General features: G+C 38.1%; 1 protein-coding gene across 1 annotated transcript; it reads right to left on the bottom strand.

Annotated features, from left to right (window-relative positions):
• Positions 1-137: 137 nt before the first annotated feature.
• C5 (complement C5) lies at positions 138-19,376 on the bottom strand. Its single transcript, XM_053962403.1, has 41 exons — positions 19,280-19,376; positions 18,825-19,017; positions 18,052-18,214; positions 17,661-17,731; positions 16,974-17,065; positions 16,266-16,348; positions 16,035-16,125; positions 15,612-15,717; positions 14,845-14,971; positions 14,507-14,622; positions 14,095-14,295; positions 13,697-13,900; positions 13,063-13,272; positions 12,733-12,882; positions 12,214-12,343; positions 11,853-11,918; positions 11,524-11,724; positions 10,927-11,017; positions 10,475-10,551; positions 9,844-9,983; positions 9,383-9,604; positions 8,820-8,880; positions 8,205-8,294; positions 7,773-7,985; positions 7,571-7,646; positions 7,016-7,175; positions 6,464-6,559; positions 6,013-6,184; positions 5,586-5,791; positions 5,055-5,207; positions 4,663-4,725; positions 4,335-4,416; positions 3,664-3,715; positions 3,199-3,301; positions 3,034-3,108; positions 2,832-2,937; positions 2,562-2,648; positions 2,108-2,197; positions 1,686-1,769; positions 1,131-1,269; positions 138-878 (listed from the first exon to the last, which is right to left on the bottom strand). The coding sequence occupies exons 1-41, from the start codon at positions 19,342-19,344 to the stop codon at positions 749-751; spliced, it is 5,037 nt and encodes a 1,678-aa protein (XP_053818378.1). The 5' UTR covers positions 19,345-19,376; the 3' UTR covers positions 138-748.
• Positions 19,377-20,736: the final 1,360 nt, after the last annotated feature.

Here is a 20,736-nt window from a genome sequence, read left to right as displayed (position 1 = left end):
TTTGTATCAAATTCTCTCAGTTTTACTGGGAACCAAGGTGATTTGTGCCAGGAGCTGTGAGCAGGAAAATTGGCCTTTCATCTGCCACTTTCCTGGAGGCAAGGCAAGATTTTTAACTGTCAAATTCAGTCGTCAAATGCAAAGTAACATTTGTTTTAATCCACCTAAGTTACAGGAGACGTTGATTCAGTTGGCTGTGTCTTAAAACACAAATAATGAAAGGCAGAAATATAATTGAAGAGTTTTGTTTGTTTTTGTTTGGTGTTTTTTTTTTTTTTTAACAAGAAAGTAGAGCATAAAACCAGCATCAGTTACCATCAGGAATGGAAATGCAGGAATTAAAAAAAAAAAGAGTACAAAAGGAAAAGCTAAGGAATGAAGTTTCTTTCACAGAGAGCTTACAGAGAGGCTGCATGTATTTATGTTCTGATAAGACTTGGGTTTAATGACAAGACAGTGCTTTTCATGTTTGTTTTTGCAATCAATCCACTTCTTTTGACTTCCAATGTCTTTGCACTGTTCTTTGTTATTCTCTCATGGAAGCTTAAAAATCATATTTGAGCACTACTCTGCTGTAATAACAGATTACAAATTATTACCAGCTTGCTATAAAATACATGCCAAGATAATTTTTCATGGTAACTATTAATGAGTGTTCAGTCAAAAAGAATTAATAAATAGGTGAGGATTTTTCTTCTTTTCAACAGGATTTGATCTGGATTTTTAATTTAAAAACTGTCCAAGAGAATTAACAGCCACTGATGAGGAGATCTTCAGCAAAATCATCCATTGTGTTCAGAAACTCCTGACAGGATGTACAGGCTGTATTTGAAGGCCACCACTCAATCCAAGTGCTGGAGTCCAAAGGGTACTGGAATCTAAGAAAACAACAAAAAATGATCATTTGCTGCTAAGATTTGGGAAGGAAAAGGAAACAGAAAAAAATATTACAAATGGAAGTGCTTGCTCTGTATTCATAATCCTGCTTTAAGTGTGCACATCTGATACCACATTGTGTGACTGCTGGTTGAATACTTTCCAAATTAAATCAGTTCTGTACCTCACAAGAATTATTACATACAAACACTTTAAGATTAAATCTCAGCATATCCTGGTGGTAAATGACTTACTTGAAACTGTAACCAATGCTTATCTTTAAGGCTTCTTTTCCCATGATCAAATACTGCTCTCCTGGGTTCAATTCAACTTCTGTGCAAGTCTTCTTTTTAACAAAGGTTATTTCATTATTTTTTTGAGCAAAAGCCTGCCCTGAAGTAAAAAAAAAAACAAAAACAAAAACAAAAACACAACAAAAAAATAATAAAGAATTGGACAATTACATAGAAAGAATTTCCAGTAATTCATATATTAGATAGAAAATACTAAAATGTTCTACAGTACTGCACAGCCAGGGGATCTCTTTGCCACTGTTCTATAACAGGAAAATTTAATTATATAAAACATGTCTCTTGTAAAAGGTTTTTCAATTAAATCTGAATGGTAAATAAGCCTTGTGCACATTGAATAATTTTATATTATAGTAATTTTAAGGAAATAAGGGATGCTTAAACTCAGAGGACAAAGGAGTGAACATCAGCTTCAGTTCCACAGGCCCTATGAGCAACAGGTGAGTGCCCAAGAGCATTCCAACTCCTTTCTCCCAGGAGCAGAAACATGGAACTCACCCCTTTTATAGAGGTCCAGAAGATTTGCAGAGTACTTCACAAAAAAGCCCTCCTCACTGCGAGATAAGATGCTCACTTTATAAACTGCAGAACGACACGAAGCAGAACCCGGTTATTCCTTGTTCCTGCCGTGCATCCTGAATGTCTTAGAGATGCTCAGAAAGGAGAATTTTGTGTCCCCTTGACAACACTGATTTCTGGGAATGCAATGGTTGTAGGGGCAGAAAGCACTGGGAAGTCCTACCCACACCCAATCTGAGAGAAGCTGTGGGTAGAACTCACTTTTCTCTGCATTACTCCATGCCACTGGCAACCACACAGAACTTCTAACCACCACAGCTGTAATTTGAACAAGATGTTCTGCAGCAGCAGCAGACAGAGCAAACAGCCATTTGAGAAAGAGGCAGTGAAAGCCCCATTACCATAAGCTGTGTCCCCCTGGCAGGCAGCCTCTCTCCTGCTCTCAGCACTTATCGACCGGCCGAGTCTCTCCTGGACTTTACCACACTCAGCTACGAGGAGAAAGGGAAAGGCAGAGGTAAGAGAATGCCAGCACATGTCCCCAAAGGAAACATGGATTTCCATCATCCTGCATGGGCAAATTAACTGAGCAACACCATAAGTATGAGATTGCATGCTGGAACAGTGAATATTCAAAATACAAAATAATGCCCTGGAACACCAGGCTTAATCTAGTCAGACTTCCATGATCACACTGCACAGAGCTTTAAATTTCTTTTTAATGTAAAATTTGGAGGGGAAACAGCTGTGTTCTTATGAGGACTTTTTCCTTATCTTCAACGTAGTTTTGTTCAAAGCACTACACTTCATTTTCCCACCAAGTAAAATGAAAAAACATCTTCAAATAAAGCTTACCTTCCATGCATTTGCATTCATCTCCTTCACACAATCTCACGAGTTTTTCATTTCCATAGGGGTTATAAAGTATGGTGCATCTTTTGTCTAGAAAAAAAAAATACATGTAAAAAAAATCAAAGTCTAAGACATCAACACTGAAACTTGGTGAGGCAAAAGTCACCTGAGCTTCAAATAAAACGGAGTAAAAAAATCTGTTAATCTATTAATTCTTTGGGAGGAATACAGAGCTAAAAGGCAGACAAGGATGTGAAGAGCTGGATCAAATACCTGGTGCATGATATTCATACACAGTGAAGGTGGCAGGGTTCAGCATTCCAACCCGGAAAAGCTCACTGATCCTGAAGCCAACACACAGGAACTTGTGAGCTGGCACCTGTTTGAGAGAAACATGAAATAAGGAGCTCTAAAGGAGGCAAAATGATTCCAAAGAGTAAAAGCAGTGCTTACAGTCAGGGAAGGGGTAACATACAGAGTCTATCTGCAGAAGAACATGCCCATCTTTTATCTCATAATCTGCTATCAGCTGATCAACTCCACTCGCCAGCTGCAGGGCACAGAAAAAGATGAAGAACAGTGAATATTACAGCTCTGTCACATAAAGCCAGTAAGGGCAAAACCATTCTTGAATACTTGCAGTAGATAAATCCTCTGGATTGGCTTCCACTCCACTGACCAGCCCTATGTCCATCACAGCATGAGCAGAGCCTGACCGGGGCTCCCTCGCACTGGGCCTGTACCTGAGTTAGATTAAAGCCAGTATTAGTTAATTAGTTAATAACTGAAATGAAACAGACCTATTTGAATGTGATCCCAGAAAAACCTGAGGAAAATTCTGTCAACATTTAGGCCACAGTCAACTCGTAATGAAGCAAAACAGTCCAGATGGATCCATCCAGACTGATGCCAATACCACGCACGACTAAGCTTTCAATGCTTATGTTCCAGGAGAGCCCAAATATAACTTGAAGACTCCTCCCCACAGAGATCATGACCTCTGTCTCTAATTCTGTTTACACATGTACGTAACAGTGAAGAAACAGAAAGAAAAGATCAGGAGAGCTGGTGGAATCATTAATAACCAACCCCTCACTGCACTTACTTTGCACAAGCCTCCAGGCGCCCCAGGGGTTCCCCATCTCCTTTTATGCGACCTGTTCGTGGCAAGTGGAGCCAAAGAATTTCAGAACTCCCCAGAAGCAGCAGCCCAAAACTCTCACAAACTCTCACAAAGCATTTTCAGAGTTGGAAGGTAATTCTTTACATTGTTTTGGTGGCTATTTTTATAGGAATTCATTATCTAGCCACAAACAAATTATATTTACCTATTGGTAATACAGGTGAAATGACAGCTTTAAGGTTTAATGTAGTTTATTGTGTGTTTATATTATTTAAACTCAGAATTTGGTTCTGTCCCCTGTTGTAATTGGACTAAAACTCTCAGTACTTTGTAGAACTCACTGTAACCTCTCCCACTGCTCATCATATTTCTTTCTTCTCACTCCTCCACCTGTAAAAACTCTTCCATAAATGACTAAAAATGAACCTACCAGAAATATTAAAGTAAATATTAATTCTATTCACAAAAAAGGCAGTAATTTCAAACAGGTCTAAAAAAGCTTTTAGCAATTTCTTTTCCAGTTTTGCATTTAGAAAGTGGCAGAATTTATTTCTTTCTTAGTAAAAAACACTCATAAAAGACTCAGGATTTTTTCCCCTCCCTCCCTTGGACTGATCTGAGTAGCAACATTTTAAATTATATTAACCCTTTACCATCATCTCTCTTGGGAACAATCTTCAGTTCAAAGTTGCAGGACTCTTCAGAAGTACCAATGGTGTTATACACTGTCCTCACCTGCACACACACAAATAAATCAGACAAGACAGAAGCAGCATTAAACAATCCTCAAAACTGGCATAAACCTGTAAAAACTCACACTGGGAAGGATAGAAAGAAGTCTGGTTTATTGGTAATATAAAAATACCAGCAAAGCTGAGCCAACAAATTATTAGCATAGAAAGAAATGGGGAGTTCTTGAGCAAAACCACAGCATATTAAGAAATGAGAAATTGCATTTTAAAAACCTGGTTGCATACTTACATTTACTGTAGCTATGCCAGTGCTGCTGCCGGTGCTTACATACAGATCATCTTGCAAAGGTGCCTAAAGAATTGGGGAGGAACAAGAAGTTACACATTAATAATAGAGATTAGCAACAACTAGCAACAATTCAGGCCAGCTGATCTGCTTGTCTTGCTTACATTTCAAATACGTAACAGATTCTGCAGAATTATTAAATTTAAATGAATATTCAAATATATTAAATACAACAGATAAATAAAGTCCTTAAACATTTTCTATACCAAATTATTACCAGCTTGTTATAAGAAAAAAAAAAAAGCTATTTAGTAGCTATTTCAAAGCTCAAATAATAATTTACCAAGATGCTAAGAATTCTGGTTTCCCTTTTTAAAGCAATATTATTCACTCACTGCCATAATTCTTCCCACGAAGTTGTCTTCTGTCAGTTTAAATAAGTTTAGGGGTCCACCATTTTTGTAGGATATTTTAACATCCATGTCCAAATGCATCCGTTTGACAAGAAGGGAATATTCAGTCAGGGCCTCAAGGGCATTGATAGTGTCCTGTCAGAAATCAATCATAAAGAATTAACTCCAGAGATTCTATTTATAAAATTTCAGTTTATTTTAATTAAGAGAAATCAGATTTCCCAGAGACCAAAAATATCATGCCAATGGAGCCATTTGATACTAATCCCATACACAGGACTCTGATGTTGGCAGTGTGGTCATTTAATTGAATTATCCTCTTCAAATATTGCTATCACAGAATCGTGGAACGGTTTGGGTTGGAAGGGACCTTAAAGCCCCTCTCATTCCAGAGACACCTCCCACCAGACCAGGTTGCTCCAAGCTCCATCCAGCCTGGCCTTGAATGTCCAGGGATGGAAAAAAAAAATGTTTGGTACTTGAAGAATGAGGACAAAATACGTAAAAGCACACCTGAGTTGAATAAAATCCTCCCCCATGTCTCTGTTCTTCAGAGAGCCATTTGATGATGGGCTTGGCATAGTTTGCATCCCCTCTTAGCAAAGTAGTGAGCAAGGCATAGGCTGTGGTTTCCACCATTTGTGCAGTGACAGAGCTGGGCGTTGGCTGGTCTTGTGCCTTAAAAGCATCTTTCCAAAACCTGTAGATGGGGGGGTCACCTGCAGGGAGGAGAAGAGGGCTCAGGTGCAAGCCCAGCAGCTGCTCTGCTACAGCAGGCGAGGCACTGGGCCAGGAGATGGGCAGGAGCTCACCCTGTACCTACCAGGGATGGAAACCCTCCCCTCCTACGCTGAAAACCTGACGTTTGCAAAGTGCTGAGAACAGATGTGATGCTGATGGGGGACAGGGCTGGCCAGGGGCAGTGGGAATGGAGCAGTACCTGTGACAAAGGCCTCTCTCTTCAGGGCAGAGAAGGCGGCCCGTGCCGCGTGCTGGTTGGGGTCCAGCAGGGCCAGCGCGTAGGCGGTGATGGCCACCGTGAAGGGGCTCTGGGCCAGCTGCACGTTCTGCACCAAATAATCCCCTGCTCTGCTCCTGGCATCGTGGATTTTCTGAAAACATGGACAGCTTACAGCTCACACCCACCACACTGACCCTAAAGAAGCACAGCTTCTCTGTCAGGACTATACAGACACAGAATGTCTTCTACAACAGCTTATAATAAACCTGGAAGTTCCTCGTTGTTCTTTTGCTGGCTTCGAAAGACAAAGACTAACAGAGCAAATAAATCTGCGAAACTGAAAAAAACTCTTGATTTTTTTTTAAAACAAATGTTAAAGAAAAGGGAAGAAATTAGCACGCCTGCTGGCAGAAATAAAAATAATGTTTACCTGAGTAGGACATATTTTCATTGACTTGTCAATTCCAATAATAGAAAATGCTGTGAGATACAAAGATTTTTCTTTTGCTTCTCGAGGTAATGTACCCTACAAAAATCAAATAATAAAAATAATGAAATAGAAATAAAAGTTCATTTAAATAAATAGAACTTCTCAGTGTTGAATTGTGGAAATAAATAGAAATTCCTGTTAAAACTATCAGTTTAGTTAAACTTGAAAATACATTGATTCTTTGGAAGGTAATAGCTCATTTGTAAAAAAGAAACCAAAATATATGAAGTTATTCATGAGCCAGGACTATTAGATTATGAAGTGAACCTAAACATTCTTTTTCTGAATATTAAGAAGTGACAAGCAACTACTTTTTGTGGGAAAACAGAAAGGTCTGCCAGACTTTGCTGGGCTTTAAATGAATTTAGAATAAAGAGAAAAGTTGTCTTGAATGGGTGTTTTGATGAAATATAGCCTAAAATATGAAACACTTTATTTCCTGGTACCTTCAGCTTTTACTGCCTAAGCACAGAAAAGGTTTGGGTTCCATACCTGTAGTTTCACTGGTTGGTAGTTGGAAAATTCATTGAATGACCCATCTGACATCTGACAGTTGTCAATCAGCCACAGAAGGGAATCACAAACAGACTTTTGATCAAGATCAATGTATTTATTCACTTGTCCAAGGATCCTTAAAGCAAAAGCTGTCAACCTGCCAAGGGAAGCAAAGAGGTCCTGCTTGTTTAGAGGGCACACACAAATTTACACTGCTTAGGATTCTGTATCCTACACACTGCCATGGTTCAAAGGGATAATGAAGGTTATTTTTAAATTTAACTTAACAAAGACAGTAACTACTGAAATAATATTAAACCAGGATAAATTTCTGTGTTTCAGGGTATGAACTCATTACATCCCAAAGCCATCTTGGTTGTTGTGGACACAAAGAAAAGGTTTGGCAAGTGAAAGCAAGGAATCAAAAGATATTATTCACAGTTGTAAACATTGATTAAATGTACCATCACACTCTTGTCTGGTGCTTACTGAAAATATTAAAGCAAAGGAGTGAAATAAGGCTTTTTGCAGCCCAAACCCCTTTCAGCTCACCATGTGCTAGCTTGCCCATTCTTCCACATGCTGTAGGAGCAGTCAGCATTCCTGAAGGACGAGATGCTCACAATTCCTGAGGGATACATCAGGCACAAGGAACGCTATGAGAATCATATTTGCTCCCTCAGATGTATCACCCTTCTCACTCAGCAAAGGACCTCTGCAACCCTGAAGCAAGAGAAGCAGCAGAGTTTCCTACCTTCTTTCATCTTCCTCCTCATCTGAGTCCTGGAGCTCAGGGTCCTCGGGCCCAGTAAATGCCAATTATCCGACTCCTCCAGGTAGCGGAACACGTAGAACACCGGGGCAATGCTCATCAGCTCGGCCTCTGCACTGCCCCTGGGCAGGCTGCTCAGCATCTGCAGGCCCTTGGGGCTCAGCACTGTGGCAATCACTTCACCCATAAGACGTCCTGTGCAAGGGAAAACCCCAAAACTGATTGCAACAACAGGTCGTGAAAGCGAAGCCGAGGGCAGAGTCTGTGAGCAGCCATTCTTTGGGAAGTGTTTAAATTTCTACACTAAAGGGGACTTGCAAAGCTTTCTCTCAAAAGGAAAAGAATAAATCAGATGAATTTAATACAAAATAGGAGGAAAGGTACACATGCAGTGCACTAAAAGTTCCTATTTACCTTTTACACTGACACTTCTGTCGATTTGTGTCTTAGGGACCAGATTTAGTGGGACTTTGTATCGAAACTCTTGTCGTCTCTTGATTGAACCTGAAATTGAAGATGTGTATACATATATATAAAATGCTGCACAATCTAAATCAGCAGATGATTCAGCTGCAATTGACAGATTGAAAGTTACAACTGAGAATTCAGCAACCAAAATGTGAAAACCAGAAATATTCCCAAATGCAGAGGCAAACAACATCAAGCTTTGAAAAGGAACAGGTGAAAACTCTTAATCTTTCTTTTGTTACCAAAAAAAAAAAAAAAAAAAAACAAACTGATCTGGACCTAAACTTTGTGGTTTCTTTGGTTAAATGAGAACATATTCTATTCCCTTTAATAAAGCTGAGGAAAGTTTACAATCACATCACACTGAAAGATACATCTGAATTTCCCTTAAGAAATTAATCCAAGTTCCCTTAAGCCAAGGCAGGAAATCCTTGGGAAAGGACTTATTTACAAGATCTCAGGAAGGAGAAACTCCAAGTTTTTCACATTATGAAAAACTTGATTATCAAGAATCAAGACCAGGGAAAAAATAACACAAAGACACATCATCAATTTTCTTACCATAAACACCCTGTGGATCCAAAGTGAAACCTGCATGGAGTTCTTTCCTAATGCCTTCTGGCTGGGATCATTACAAGGAAAGAGGTAGAAAATGGAAACTTTTTAAAAATCTAATATATTAGTTGAAACAACAGGTTAAACCCACAGTATTTTTGTCTTCTTTTTCTGTAGCTGAGTTTGACTTAACTCTTGTACACATGAATTTTAGTATTCTAGCTCATACAATTCTTGAGAAAATGTAACAAAATATTTAAATTAAACCTTAGGAAAGGAAAAAATCGTGGTTCAGTGAAAATCAAAACCAAACAACTTAGAATAAAGTATTCTCCCTTGCTTACAAAGTTCTAATCTATTTTTTTTATTCATGTAATCTTTCCGTTCTTATAATCAAGGTTTAAAAATGCATGTGCTCAAATACTCATTCATTTTTCCACTGCACACACCTCAGTGAATTCAAAAACATTGTGAGATGTGAAAATAAAGCAAAATTTCTACATTGACTCAATTGAACCCAATTTGAAATTCAAAAATGCTAAAAAAAAAAAGATTTTTTTTTTCCTTACCACGACACGTAGAGTTTTAACTACAATCTCACTGTTCCTGAGGGTCAGCAATGTAAAATTGACAGTGTGGAGACCCAATTCCAGCGGGAGGATCCGGAATGTAACTGCTGAGGAAGAACCAGCATCCAGAGTCTTCAATTTACAGCTCTGCATCCTCGATCCTGCGCTTGCAGGATCTCCAAAGGTACAGACTCCATTCCCAGCTGCCATTTGAACACAGTACTGAAAGGTGGAGAGATTTCAATGTGTCATTTCCATGGCAGGTATGACACCAGAGAAACATCAAATCCTGTACTGAGCATTCTGTTACTGCAATGCTAATTCTGTTTGCAGTGCATAACACTGGCTTAAGGACTGAAGAAATCCCATCCAAGGATCTGCTTATCCTGGATACTCACAGGAAAAATGCTCCTTTAGTTTATTATGTCAGTCCTTCCACAGGGCTCATTAACACAAATTACCTTAATTGCAGAGGCTTTATGGTTATAAATGGATCCTTTTAACTCAATTTGCTCCCCTCGTACCACGGAGTAAGGAACATAAATGCTCAGGAAGATATCCTTCACAACTTGGATTTCCACAGGTGAAGCAACACAAATACCTGAGAAAATTAAAAACATGGAAGCAGAGTGTCTTATCCACCCATCTGATAAACAAGTTTGAAAAGGTCTTGACATACTTTAGTGATGATTTACGATTTTTCAGTGTGTACTTTGAACAGTCCAAGCTTTTTCAAAGTTCCCAGGTTTTTGCTTCCTGATCCAAGCTGCTCTCAACACTCCTCACACCCCAGCTGACATACCAGGTTCTTTGGTTTCTTCTTCCCAAAGAAATTCTCTGCTTGGATTACCAAATCTCCTGGAAAATCTCAAGTCCCTGAGCTCCAGGTAGCAAGACAATGTAAAGTTGTCCAGGGAAGAGTTACTCAATATTTTTTCTTCTTCTTAACTCTCTATGAGCCACTGTCACACACAGGACAGGCTTTGTTTTCCCAGCCACTGACACAACATGACATGAAGTGATTTATTTTCCCTAAAAAACATATTTTTGTTTTCTTTTCCTGACTATCAACCAGGATATTGCAGGACCTACCTTTATCTGAAATGCCAACACCTTGTACTTCCCAGGTGGTCAGTGAATCAGGCAAGGTGACAGACAGAGTCTTGGATCTGTATTAAAAGTGTTTTTACATTTATCCATTACCAATCACCATCTGTTAAACAGCATAGCTCATCACCAGCAACACTCTAAGAGAGACTCAGGGAAGCTCTGAGCCAGAAAAGAGTTCTGGATTTTGGTTGGAATAAACCTGGTTTTAGCTGATTTCACAGAAGCTGGTGTTTAGCAAGGTCCAAAGTGAAAGGAAAAGTGGCTCAACAATCTGGGCACCACACAGCACATGGAGCATGGAGAGGAACGTGGCAGCAATAGTTTGTTTGGATAAGACTCCATTTCAGCACACATCTCTGGTGTACCTGAAGGTACCCAGTTTACCTCAGTTTCCCCACTTCCTGTCTATAAAGTTGATTTGAGAAAAGCAGTACCTTGAAGAAACTTGATGAACTTCCCATAACCAGCTCTCAGGGAAGTAGCTACGAACTTGTGCCTCATCCAGTTCCAGGAGAGCCTCAAAATCTGAAGAACATAAATGAAGCAAGTTAAATAAAAAAAACCCTGATACAAGAAAAAAGGTATCTGAATACCCTCAGTCAAAAATCTGTGTCAATCCCACCTCATCCATTTACACCTGTCCAATATCCTGATAGATCACCTTGTTAACAAGCAATTATAGGGAGATAATGGAAGACAAGGAATTTAACCTTCCCACAGATCTTTCCTGAGGTGTTACCCAGGCTGTCTTGGGCCTGGGCAAAGGATTCAAATTTGGCATTCAAGTTTACTCTTAATAGTCTCTGATTGCTGTTCTGCTTGCTCTAAATGTGGGTGAGCAGAATAGAGAGATGAACACAATAAAGAACTGCTCTCCTGCCCCTCCTCAGGGATAATTAACCAAAGCTTTGGGAGACTGGTACAATTCTGTCTGGAACAACCCTGACAGGTACCAGGGAGGGGTTAATAGGTTCCATCACCTCTCCACCCCCCTGTTCTGCTGGAGCAGGACACCCAGAGCTCTCACTCACGCATTCTGGCCAATATCAGGAGCTTATTTGGCTCTTCCAGCCGCAGCTTGTTGGCAAATTCACAGCAATCTGTGAATGCAGAAATGCACTTCTGGCTCCTCCGAATCCTCTGAGCTCTCTCCCTGCAGGTCTCAGAGACTGGATAAGCTTTTACTCCAGCCATGCAGCACTGCCGGGCTTCTGGATCTCGGTATTTGGCCACTGAAGTAAAAATAAAACAGTTCACTTCCTTGAGATGAAGTTTTTATTTCCAAATGGATGTGATTTTTTTTTTTCAAATAATGAATAGAACAATAGAAATATTTGAATAATAGAAATATTTGTAACACCTTCATTGAATATCTTTTCCCTGAAGTCAGACCGTTTGGTTCTTAACACTTCATTGCAAGGTTCACCTGTACAGAAAAATAAAAAAGTACACACAACATGAACTTTTCTTGTAATAGCATTGTCCTCTTAAAAATAACTCGACAAAGTCACATTCCAAATGCATGAAACTTTTTCATGTTTGCTGTTTTAATTACATACAAGCATTTTCATTTTGATTACAGTAACTGTTCCACAAGATGTTGTCCCCCCTCAAAAATCATCAATATATGCATCCCCTTGAGTTCCAAGATAATAACTGAGAGTGACAATGGAACATTTTTCAAAAATGCACAGTTCCATGCCTGGACCACAGGAATGTACCTGCTTCCTCTGAGTCATCAGCGTTTGCATTGGTGAGGAAGGTGAGCCCGGCCATCCTGAACACGGCGATGTTGTTCTGTCCTCCCCCAGCCCCACAGCCAAGGTCACTCTTCTCCAGCTGCAGCATGATCTGAGGAGAAACACACGTGCCATGCTACCAGAATGTCTTCAGAACACAGCCTGGAAAGGCTCTTTGTGAAACAAAGAACATACTCTCCATGGCTCCTTGAGCAAGGAGCTCTCCAACACTGCAACCTGGTTTTGGCCAGGTCTGTGGAGCTCTGATGAGAGAGGTCAGATCTGCCTTTAAAACCACAATTTACATTTACTGGAATTAGAGAGTTTGCAAACTAGTTCTTTTAATAATTTTGAACTGTAGATTTAAACCAACAACTTTCACTCTGCCTTGAATTGCTCTTCTGCCCATTTTCAGGCTGGCTGAGTGCATGACACGTATCAGTTATTGAATGTGACATGAAACAAAGAGCAACTTGATTTGTTTTATGGCTGCTACCTCACCTTTTCCATTGCCCTCTTCCTTCTTCCTGTGACTCCATATATTGCCTTGTCAATAGATGACAAAGCAACAAAGGAATTGGACTGGGTTTTCATGGTGAGTGATACAACCTCTGCTGGCTTCAGGGTCCCTTTGCTTGACTGCAGCTTAATCTGTAAATTAATAACAAAGATTGGTAATTTTGAAAGCATTTTGTTCTGAAATCAATCCAGCTGATGGCAGACACTTACTATAATCATTTAAGTGTTAAAGAACTTGTGTAAGTCCAAGATAAAATCTGACCATAAAACGAATGCACACTCACAAATTTCAGTGCCTGTTTTGCTACTCACATCAAGGCTATTCCCACATTTCTGTTCCACATTCAGCCAAACTGAATCAGCCACTAACTCTGCAGCTCCTTCTCCCATGACTATGTAGTAAACAATGAGACGTGCTGAAGGAACCATCTCTTGGGTTATCTGGAAAGTCAGATGTTCATATTCCAAATCCTTAATTCTCTCCTGAGTTCCAAAGCTCACTGTCTTCCCTTTTGATGTGATCTATAGTTTAAAAAAATGATGGACGATAAAAAAGTCAAATTTTATATTCAGTCTATTTTTCACATGTAATAATTATTTGAATTTATATCTTCCAATAAAAAGAAGTGCTGTCTCTGCACTTCTTATCCTTCATCTACATTTCACCTTCTGAAATAGCTCTTGAGACCAACACTACTTGTCCTAAATCCCAGTCAATGTCAGATAAGAATTTTTAAAAAAATAGACCATATAAATATAAAATTTAAACATGAGACTGTTACTTTTTGTTCCTATAAAGCTGACAGATTGTATCTGAAAGGAAGCAGTTGTCTGAGCTGCACATATTCTATGCTGAGGATAGTTCTTGATTGTTGAGGTTTTTCATCCATGACCATCCATATTAAATTGCAATTCAATATTTTATGCAGAAACATCTGTTACTCACCAAATAGCTGTAGTGATGTATTTTATCAATGTAGTGACTTTGTGGATATACATTAATATATATTACATCCCCCACTTCTAGGGTTTTGTGGTTTGAAGCCCAGTCAATATAGAGATAACTCTGACTCAGGGACGAATAAGCTTTTGCTTCATAGCTTTTACTTGCTTGGTTTTCATCTGAAAGACGTGGATCTGCAGTTTTTACCTGGAAAAATAATGAGATGTCTGAATAGTCTGAGTACAGAATTATTCCTAAGCAAACAAGCAATGACAACACTAAAATCATTCTGCAATATGTCGTTCAAAGGGATTAATAAAAGAGAAGCCACCTCAAGACCTTACCCTCAAAGAAATAATTTCACCCTTGAAGAAATAATGTAATGGAACAATTTGACTCACTTGAAACTCCAACATTTTGCTGTTTGGTGGGATATTAACAACAAACAAAGCAGTTCCATCACTGATGCTTGTTTTTCTTTTCCCAGATTCTGAACCCTCTGATATCAACCAGGTCTCATCCATTTGCTCACTTAAGGACTTGGCAGTGACAGTTACAGGGACATTCCCAACAAAGTCATCCATGGTGTCTTTCACCTGCACCTGTTCATGAGGACAAAGAAATGGTGACATTTTTCTGGAAGAGGCTTCCAAGCTGCTCAGCTGCTTCTACAACAGGGAGTCCACAAACGTACAAGTCAGTGGAAATGGAAGTGTGTTTATCAGACACAGAGTGATACAGAGAGAAAATGACAAAGCTTGTTCATGATGGGGTTTATGTTCAATGTGCAACCCCCTGCTCCTGGGAACTGACCTTAATGAAGAAGGGAAGTCCAGGCTTCACAAAGAGAGGAGTGGCAATCAAACTCAGCTTGTAAGGAGAGACAGCAAACCTGACTCCAGTGAACTCCACCTCTCCACTGAGGCCACCTGACAAAACACAGCACCCCATGGAACAAACAGCCAAAAATAAGTTTAACCCCTAACCATTTCTGCAGTGAGAACGGGCTGTTCTTCCTTACAAGTTTTTGGAAGAAGAACTGAATATTAAAGAAAGTCTGATATTAGGGAATTTAGCCTTATAATTTCCTTTCTAGTTCTGTTCACATTTGCAGAAGTGTTAAGAAAAATTTCAATTAAAGAGCAACTTACCCATAGACTCCAACACTGATGCCACAATATATAAATATGAGCCATCCAGTGCTTCCAGACTGTCAAAGCCTATAGAACTTGCTGCTCTCTTACTGTTAAAATTGATCTCAGCAACTCCATTTTCAATCTGGAAATGAAATAGATATCATCACTTTATAGTCAATAATTCAGAAATAATACACAGACCATATGTAGATTCAGTGTGTTTCTGTTCACTGTCTATTTTCAGAGGAAATCAAAGGGTGGAGATGTTTAAATAAAGAATTCTTTATTCCCTAAAATTATTTTAAATTAATCAACCAGTGGCATGTATTGCAAAGATTGTGTGCAGGCTCAGCAAGAGGTGGGGATAACACAGAGATATCTTCACTAAATGAGGGAAGAGGACAATTAGTGTAGAACAGACTCCCCAGAATAAATCAGTATCATTTTGATCTGCTTGTCTCCATTTGATTTCAGTTATTCTGTAATAGGTAGCACTGAAATGATTTCATAGAAATCTTAATCACACAGTTTGGCCAAGAGAGTAATTGCAGCAGATTGAAATGCCATTGTCTCAGATGCTGCCTCTGAATTTCATTTCCAAATGCATTTCTCTGCCCCTGATGACAGCCTTACACAGGAAAAGCCCACACTGATGAGCTGTGGATGCAAATTACAACTTGAGGCCCATTCTCACCAAATTTAATGGAAAAACTTCAGTGGGATTGGATCAGTCCTGAGTTATGCATGTGAATTCTACACAAACTCGATTTGCTGCTTCTTACCCTTGTTACATGCATTGCCTGAGGCATCATTCTTTTCTCACTTTCTTCAATTATTCCAAAACGAAGAAAAACATCAGCACTGGGAAGCTTTTTGTTGGAAAAATAGCTGAGAATAAAACAATATAAATGCTTTTCAGATTACTTTAATGGCTGCAACAAAGCATTTGTTTTTGAGGAAGAGCAATTGCCTAGGGAAGAGATGGAAAACAAATGTCTGTGTATTTTAAACAATTCTGTTGAAAAAGAATCACTTTGAGAGAATTTTAAGAAGGGTCACTTAGATTTCTTGCACAGCAGAAATGATTTTGATGAAAGAACTTCTCGAGGAAAGGAAAGAGGAAAAGTCTGGACTCAGAGAATCATTCCTCAGGTAGAAGAAGAGGAGATACAGAATATTCAGGATTCCCAGCCCAATTTCCTCACCTAGCTTTCACAACAATCCTGAAGTTCTCAAATTTATCTGAACTAATGAAGTTACTCTCTGGCTCGATGGTGATGGAAAAGCTTGGCATTGCTGCAAATTGAGTAGAAAAAATGTCACTTTGGGGGTGCTTTACCCATGAAGCCACAGGTGCTGAGCCACTGAAGAATCATGACCATTTCAAGGGGTTTGAAACACTAAAAATGCAGGTTCACAGCATGGGCACACCTTACCATATTCCTTAACTTCAAATTTTGCCACAGCTGAGGTCACAAAATCCTTCTTGTACTTGGCTTTAATCTTCCAAATTCCATATCTATGAAATATCAACGACCAAACAGTTTTTAAGATGAAAATTAATTATAATAATGGTAATAATTTCTTAGAGAGGAAAACTCTGCACCAGATTTTTGCAGGTGTTCAAGGCCTGCTTTGAGCAGGTTCCCTTTGACACATCACTAATTATTTGACACTTACTTTAAAGCACTGAAATCAGTTATAAACCAGTTTCTCAAGCCCCTGCTATCATCCTTCTGCCATCTCAGCAATGCTTCAGCACCCTCTCAAGACTAAAATGAGAACTGAAGAGATATTTTTTTTTAACTGCTGCTGTTCCTGGGAAAATGCTGGTGATTTGTATGAAACACATTTGAAATATGAAATCCCCACGTCTTTGTCACTTTTTATATCTCGACAGTAGAAAGCTTTAATTGTCATTAATGTTCTTTTTCAATTGAGCATGAAAAACCTGCCCCCCACTGTTCTTTAAGGAGAATACTCTGCCACAAGGTCCCTGTTTATATCATGATTCCACCCTATGTGAAATGTTAGAAATCTCCAAGTTTCAGGTCATGCCCACCATGCAAAACCACTCTATGACAGCCACTATAAACAGGCATTATAATGTTAATAATTCACAAAAAAACATTAAATAAATCTACTTAGGATTAGGAGGAATCTTGAAGTCAGGAAAAGAAACTATTCCAGTAAAATCGTTTTCTTCCAAAATATCCACTTCTAGTCCTTCAGGATCCTTGAAATGATAAGAGGACAGAATGAGCAGTTACAGATTGTTCTTATCAAAAGGGGAATCTTCATCCTTCAGAGGGGTTTCAGAGGCAGCCTGGCCATTAAATATTTTTCTTAAGAGCTTCAAAGCATAAAACCACAAATATCTGTAGAAAAACTCAGACTGAGTTTCTGATAAAATACTTTACTTTAGTTCCACCAAGTAAAAGCTATGCTTAAAATAGCTAAAAAATTACTGTAATAACAAGCCAATTGCTAAAGGCTAAAAAATACAGTAGATACTGATTCTTTTTATATGTTAAATAAAACAAACAGTGTAAAGCCCATATATTATTAAAGTCCCCTCAAAAATCCTTTTTTCAGATATTAAAGATAATTTTTTTTTCCTATTCTGGAACAACTTCAGATCTGGGACTCGAAAACCTCTATCCAACTTTGCAAAGTCAATTTAAAATCTTTTAAAAGATGTCTGGCTACCTGCAAAAACATCTAAGAGTTTTATTAAACATTGATTACAATACTGACTTCCCATGTACCTACCTGTCTTTATTTGTTATTAGAGCTACAAAATATTCATATTAAATTCAGTTACAACTCACCACAAAAGTCAGGACAGTCTCTCTCCGAGCTGGCTGCAGTTCTTCATTCAGAGAGTAAACTCTGACTTTCACTGTAAGAATTACAGCAATAAATCTCAAAATAAAAACAACCAAACAATTTACTGATATTTTTAACAAATTCCCAGGAATATTTTTCACTCTTTGTGCCACAAATTAGTCATTTACGGTGAGGAGGGCAGGGAGAAGTGATTAACTTTTCCAGTATGATCAAATAATTCAAAGTATTGTTCTGCTGATAAAAAAATTAAAGAACAGCTGATGGCAATGCAACACAACCAAGAACTCAAAGAACAATTAAATCCTAATTCCCTAGCAGAGTCAGCAGACTTTTGAAATTAAATACCAGCCAAGAGAAATAAGCATTATTTACCTGACTGATCAGGAGTATAAACTGGTTTGTCTGTATGAATAAAAAGAAACCCATTCTCATAGGAAACAGGAATTTTTTTAAATCTTGTAAAGTGTGGAGAAACAGCTTCCAAATACAAATACTTGTCTGAAGTATCTGTTCTTGTTAAATCTGCTGGTTGAACCTGAGAGAGATGAAATAAAGGTTTTTGAAGATTATTATAATTTTTTTATACATTTTTCCTACAGTATTTTTTGATAAAAAAAGTATCTGAAAAGCAATTACCACCCTGTGGTTGAGTATCATTAAATAAAAATATCAACACTCACAAGGATTTATTCTTGCTTACATGGTAGAGGATGGTTTGGAGTATTAAGCTATGGATATTCTGAAATTTTGCATTTTATTTATGCCCAGAACTAAACCAGCAAAGTTCAAAGCCCAGCAATGAGGTTACAACAGTAGAAATGATCAGATTTCCATTTATGCACACGATGAATCCTGGCCACAACAAAGCTGCTGCTGTGGTTGGTACTTTGATTTGATTCTCTCTATTTTTAAAGTTATGCAAGCATGGCAATGTTTCTAAACCAGTTTGATTCTATGTTTAACCTCAATATTGTTACATTGATTTTATTCAGCGCAATTTTAATTTCAGACCAAAAAATTGGGGCATTAGCCTTCCCTCCCCAGCTTAAACAACTGAAAACTTACTGACACTTAATCTTTTTTTTTTAAGACTTATCACTAAATGTGATAATAAAAAGAGTGCAAGAAAGGTCTGAATTCCTTACTATCAAAGTTGCAGCATCTTGGAATTTGTTGGCTGGGGTTAAGGAAATCCGAGCAGACGAATACACAACAAGCTTATCTGGGAAGCTTTTTAGGGCAATATTGACTGGAAATTCCTCCTCGTAGCCAAAAGCTTGAACTACAATTTTCTCAGAGGCCCCAGCTCGGATGATCTTTGGTGCTGTAAGGACATATCTGTACATGGAATATAAAACAATAACAGCGTAATGGAAATGGATTTCTTTCAAATTTCTTAACTCCCTTTGGAATTCAGTTACATGCACAGCGTTAGAGCAAACAGGATAATCAGGTTATTGCAAGACACTAATTAAAATCCTATTTGGATAGTGCCCTTTGGATAGTATTGGATCTACTAAAATTCTGGATTTATTTACCCAAAAGAGAGGACAACAATCGAGTAGCGTTTCCAGTAAACTCCATATTTGCTTTTACTTACATTTTCTCTTGGCTAAAAGTCGTTCCAGAAAATAGCAAAAGAATAAAATACATTAAAATAGTCATTGTGTCTGGGACAAGAGCAAACCAGAGATGTTAATGAGGGTGGGTTAAACAGCCTCTGCTGTGGGCGAGCAGAAATGCCAACACATTTCACTCACAGTTAATAATTAATGGCAGATCATTCTTTACTAAAACATTATTGCCACTTCCTGAGGAAACCAGAACTGCTAAACTTAGTAGTTTTGTAATTTAGGATTTCAATTTTTAATATGTCCACAGCAATCCTGTGTCAGTCCTCACTTTCTTTCTGACAACTGCATAATAAAATAATTTTCAGAGGTAGGAAAAACCCAACAAACAGAAAAAGAGATTCAGTTTGTCCTTAGTAATTTTTTTAAAATTAAATTAGTTTAAATTAATTAAACTTATTTAATTAGTTTAATTAAATTAGTTTAAATTTGTGTCTGAAGCAAAAAAAGCATTTGAGTTATATCAAACAATGTGTGGATGTGTTTAGACCAGCATTATTTCATTGTTGTTTTGAAATAACTTTTCCCTTACAAATTTCTTTTAGGCATTTGTATTCTGGATTATGCCAACTTTCTGACCACTTCCATGACAAATAAAACCTGCAATATGGAAATATTAGGGCAGAATATATCAACATGCACTATTTTAAACAGCATTTTGCAAAAAAAAAAAAAAAAAAACCTAAAAAAATTTGCAAAAAATCCCCCACAGCCATTGACGACAAAACCTTTGCAGGCCTGATATCTGGGATAGCACCTCAACAAACAGGTTTATGTAAAGTTAAATAAAGTTGTGCAAGAATGCTGAAGTTTAAACAAATATCGCGGTCAACCTTTACGGGAAAAGCGTTTACAAAACTGTTTCTGATCGATATAAAGTGAAATTACAATAAGGTCAGCTTCTCACCGAATGTAATGGACTAGAAGAGAAGCAAAAATAGAATAAAAGCTTTTAAAATGTAAGATGCTTAACGTTATTAAAATGAGTGGCCAACATATGTATTATTAAATACCAGTAGGGCTGGTTTGTAAATGAAAAGGCACAAATAGTGAAGAATGCCGGGAAATGCTTGAAAAGTCTAACAGTACTCTGAAATAGTGTTTTTTAAACATATTTATGCTCCTTCCTTATATTTTTCAGAGACGCAGCCTACAGGTTTTTCAGCCCTGCATTTCACACTTAGTTACACAGATGCTGAACTAACACAGTCCAAGTGTTAAAAAGAGATTTATTTACACGCCTCTGTGAAAATGACTCTGATTTAGACCAGACATGCGGAGTTTATAATTGCAAATAAACTGTGTATTTCCGATAAATTTAAATGGTTAAATGCAATTTTGCAATGAGATGCTAATGTGACACACATATAGAGGGCAGGGAAGGAAAAAACACCTATCAGCAGAGCAGGTTTTATTGTTTATACAG

This window comes from Vidua chalybeata, chromosome 21 (genome assembly GCF_026979565.1).
Source record: "Vidua chalybeata isolate OUT-0048 chromosome 21, bVidCha1 merged haplotype, whole genome shotgun sequence".
In the NCBI taxonomy this organism is placed as follows: Eukaryota; Metazoa; Chordata; class Aves; order Passeriformes; family Viduidae; genus Vidua; species Vidua chalybeata.
The sequence above is the reverse complement of the archived record's forward strand: the minus strand, read 5'-3'. Positions and strand labels throughout refer to the sequence as shown.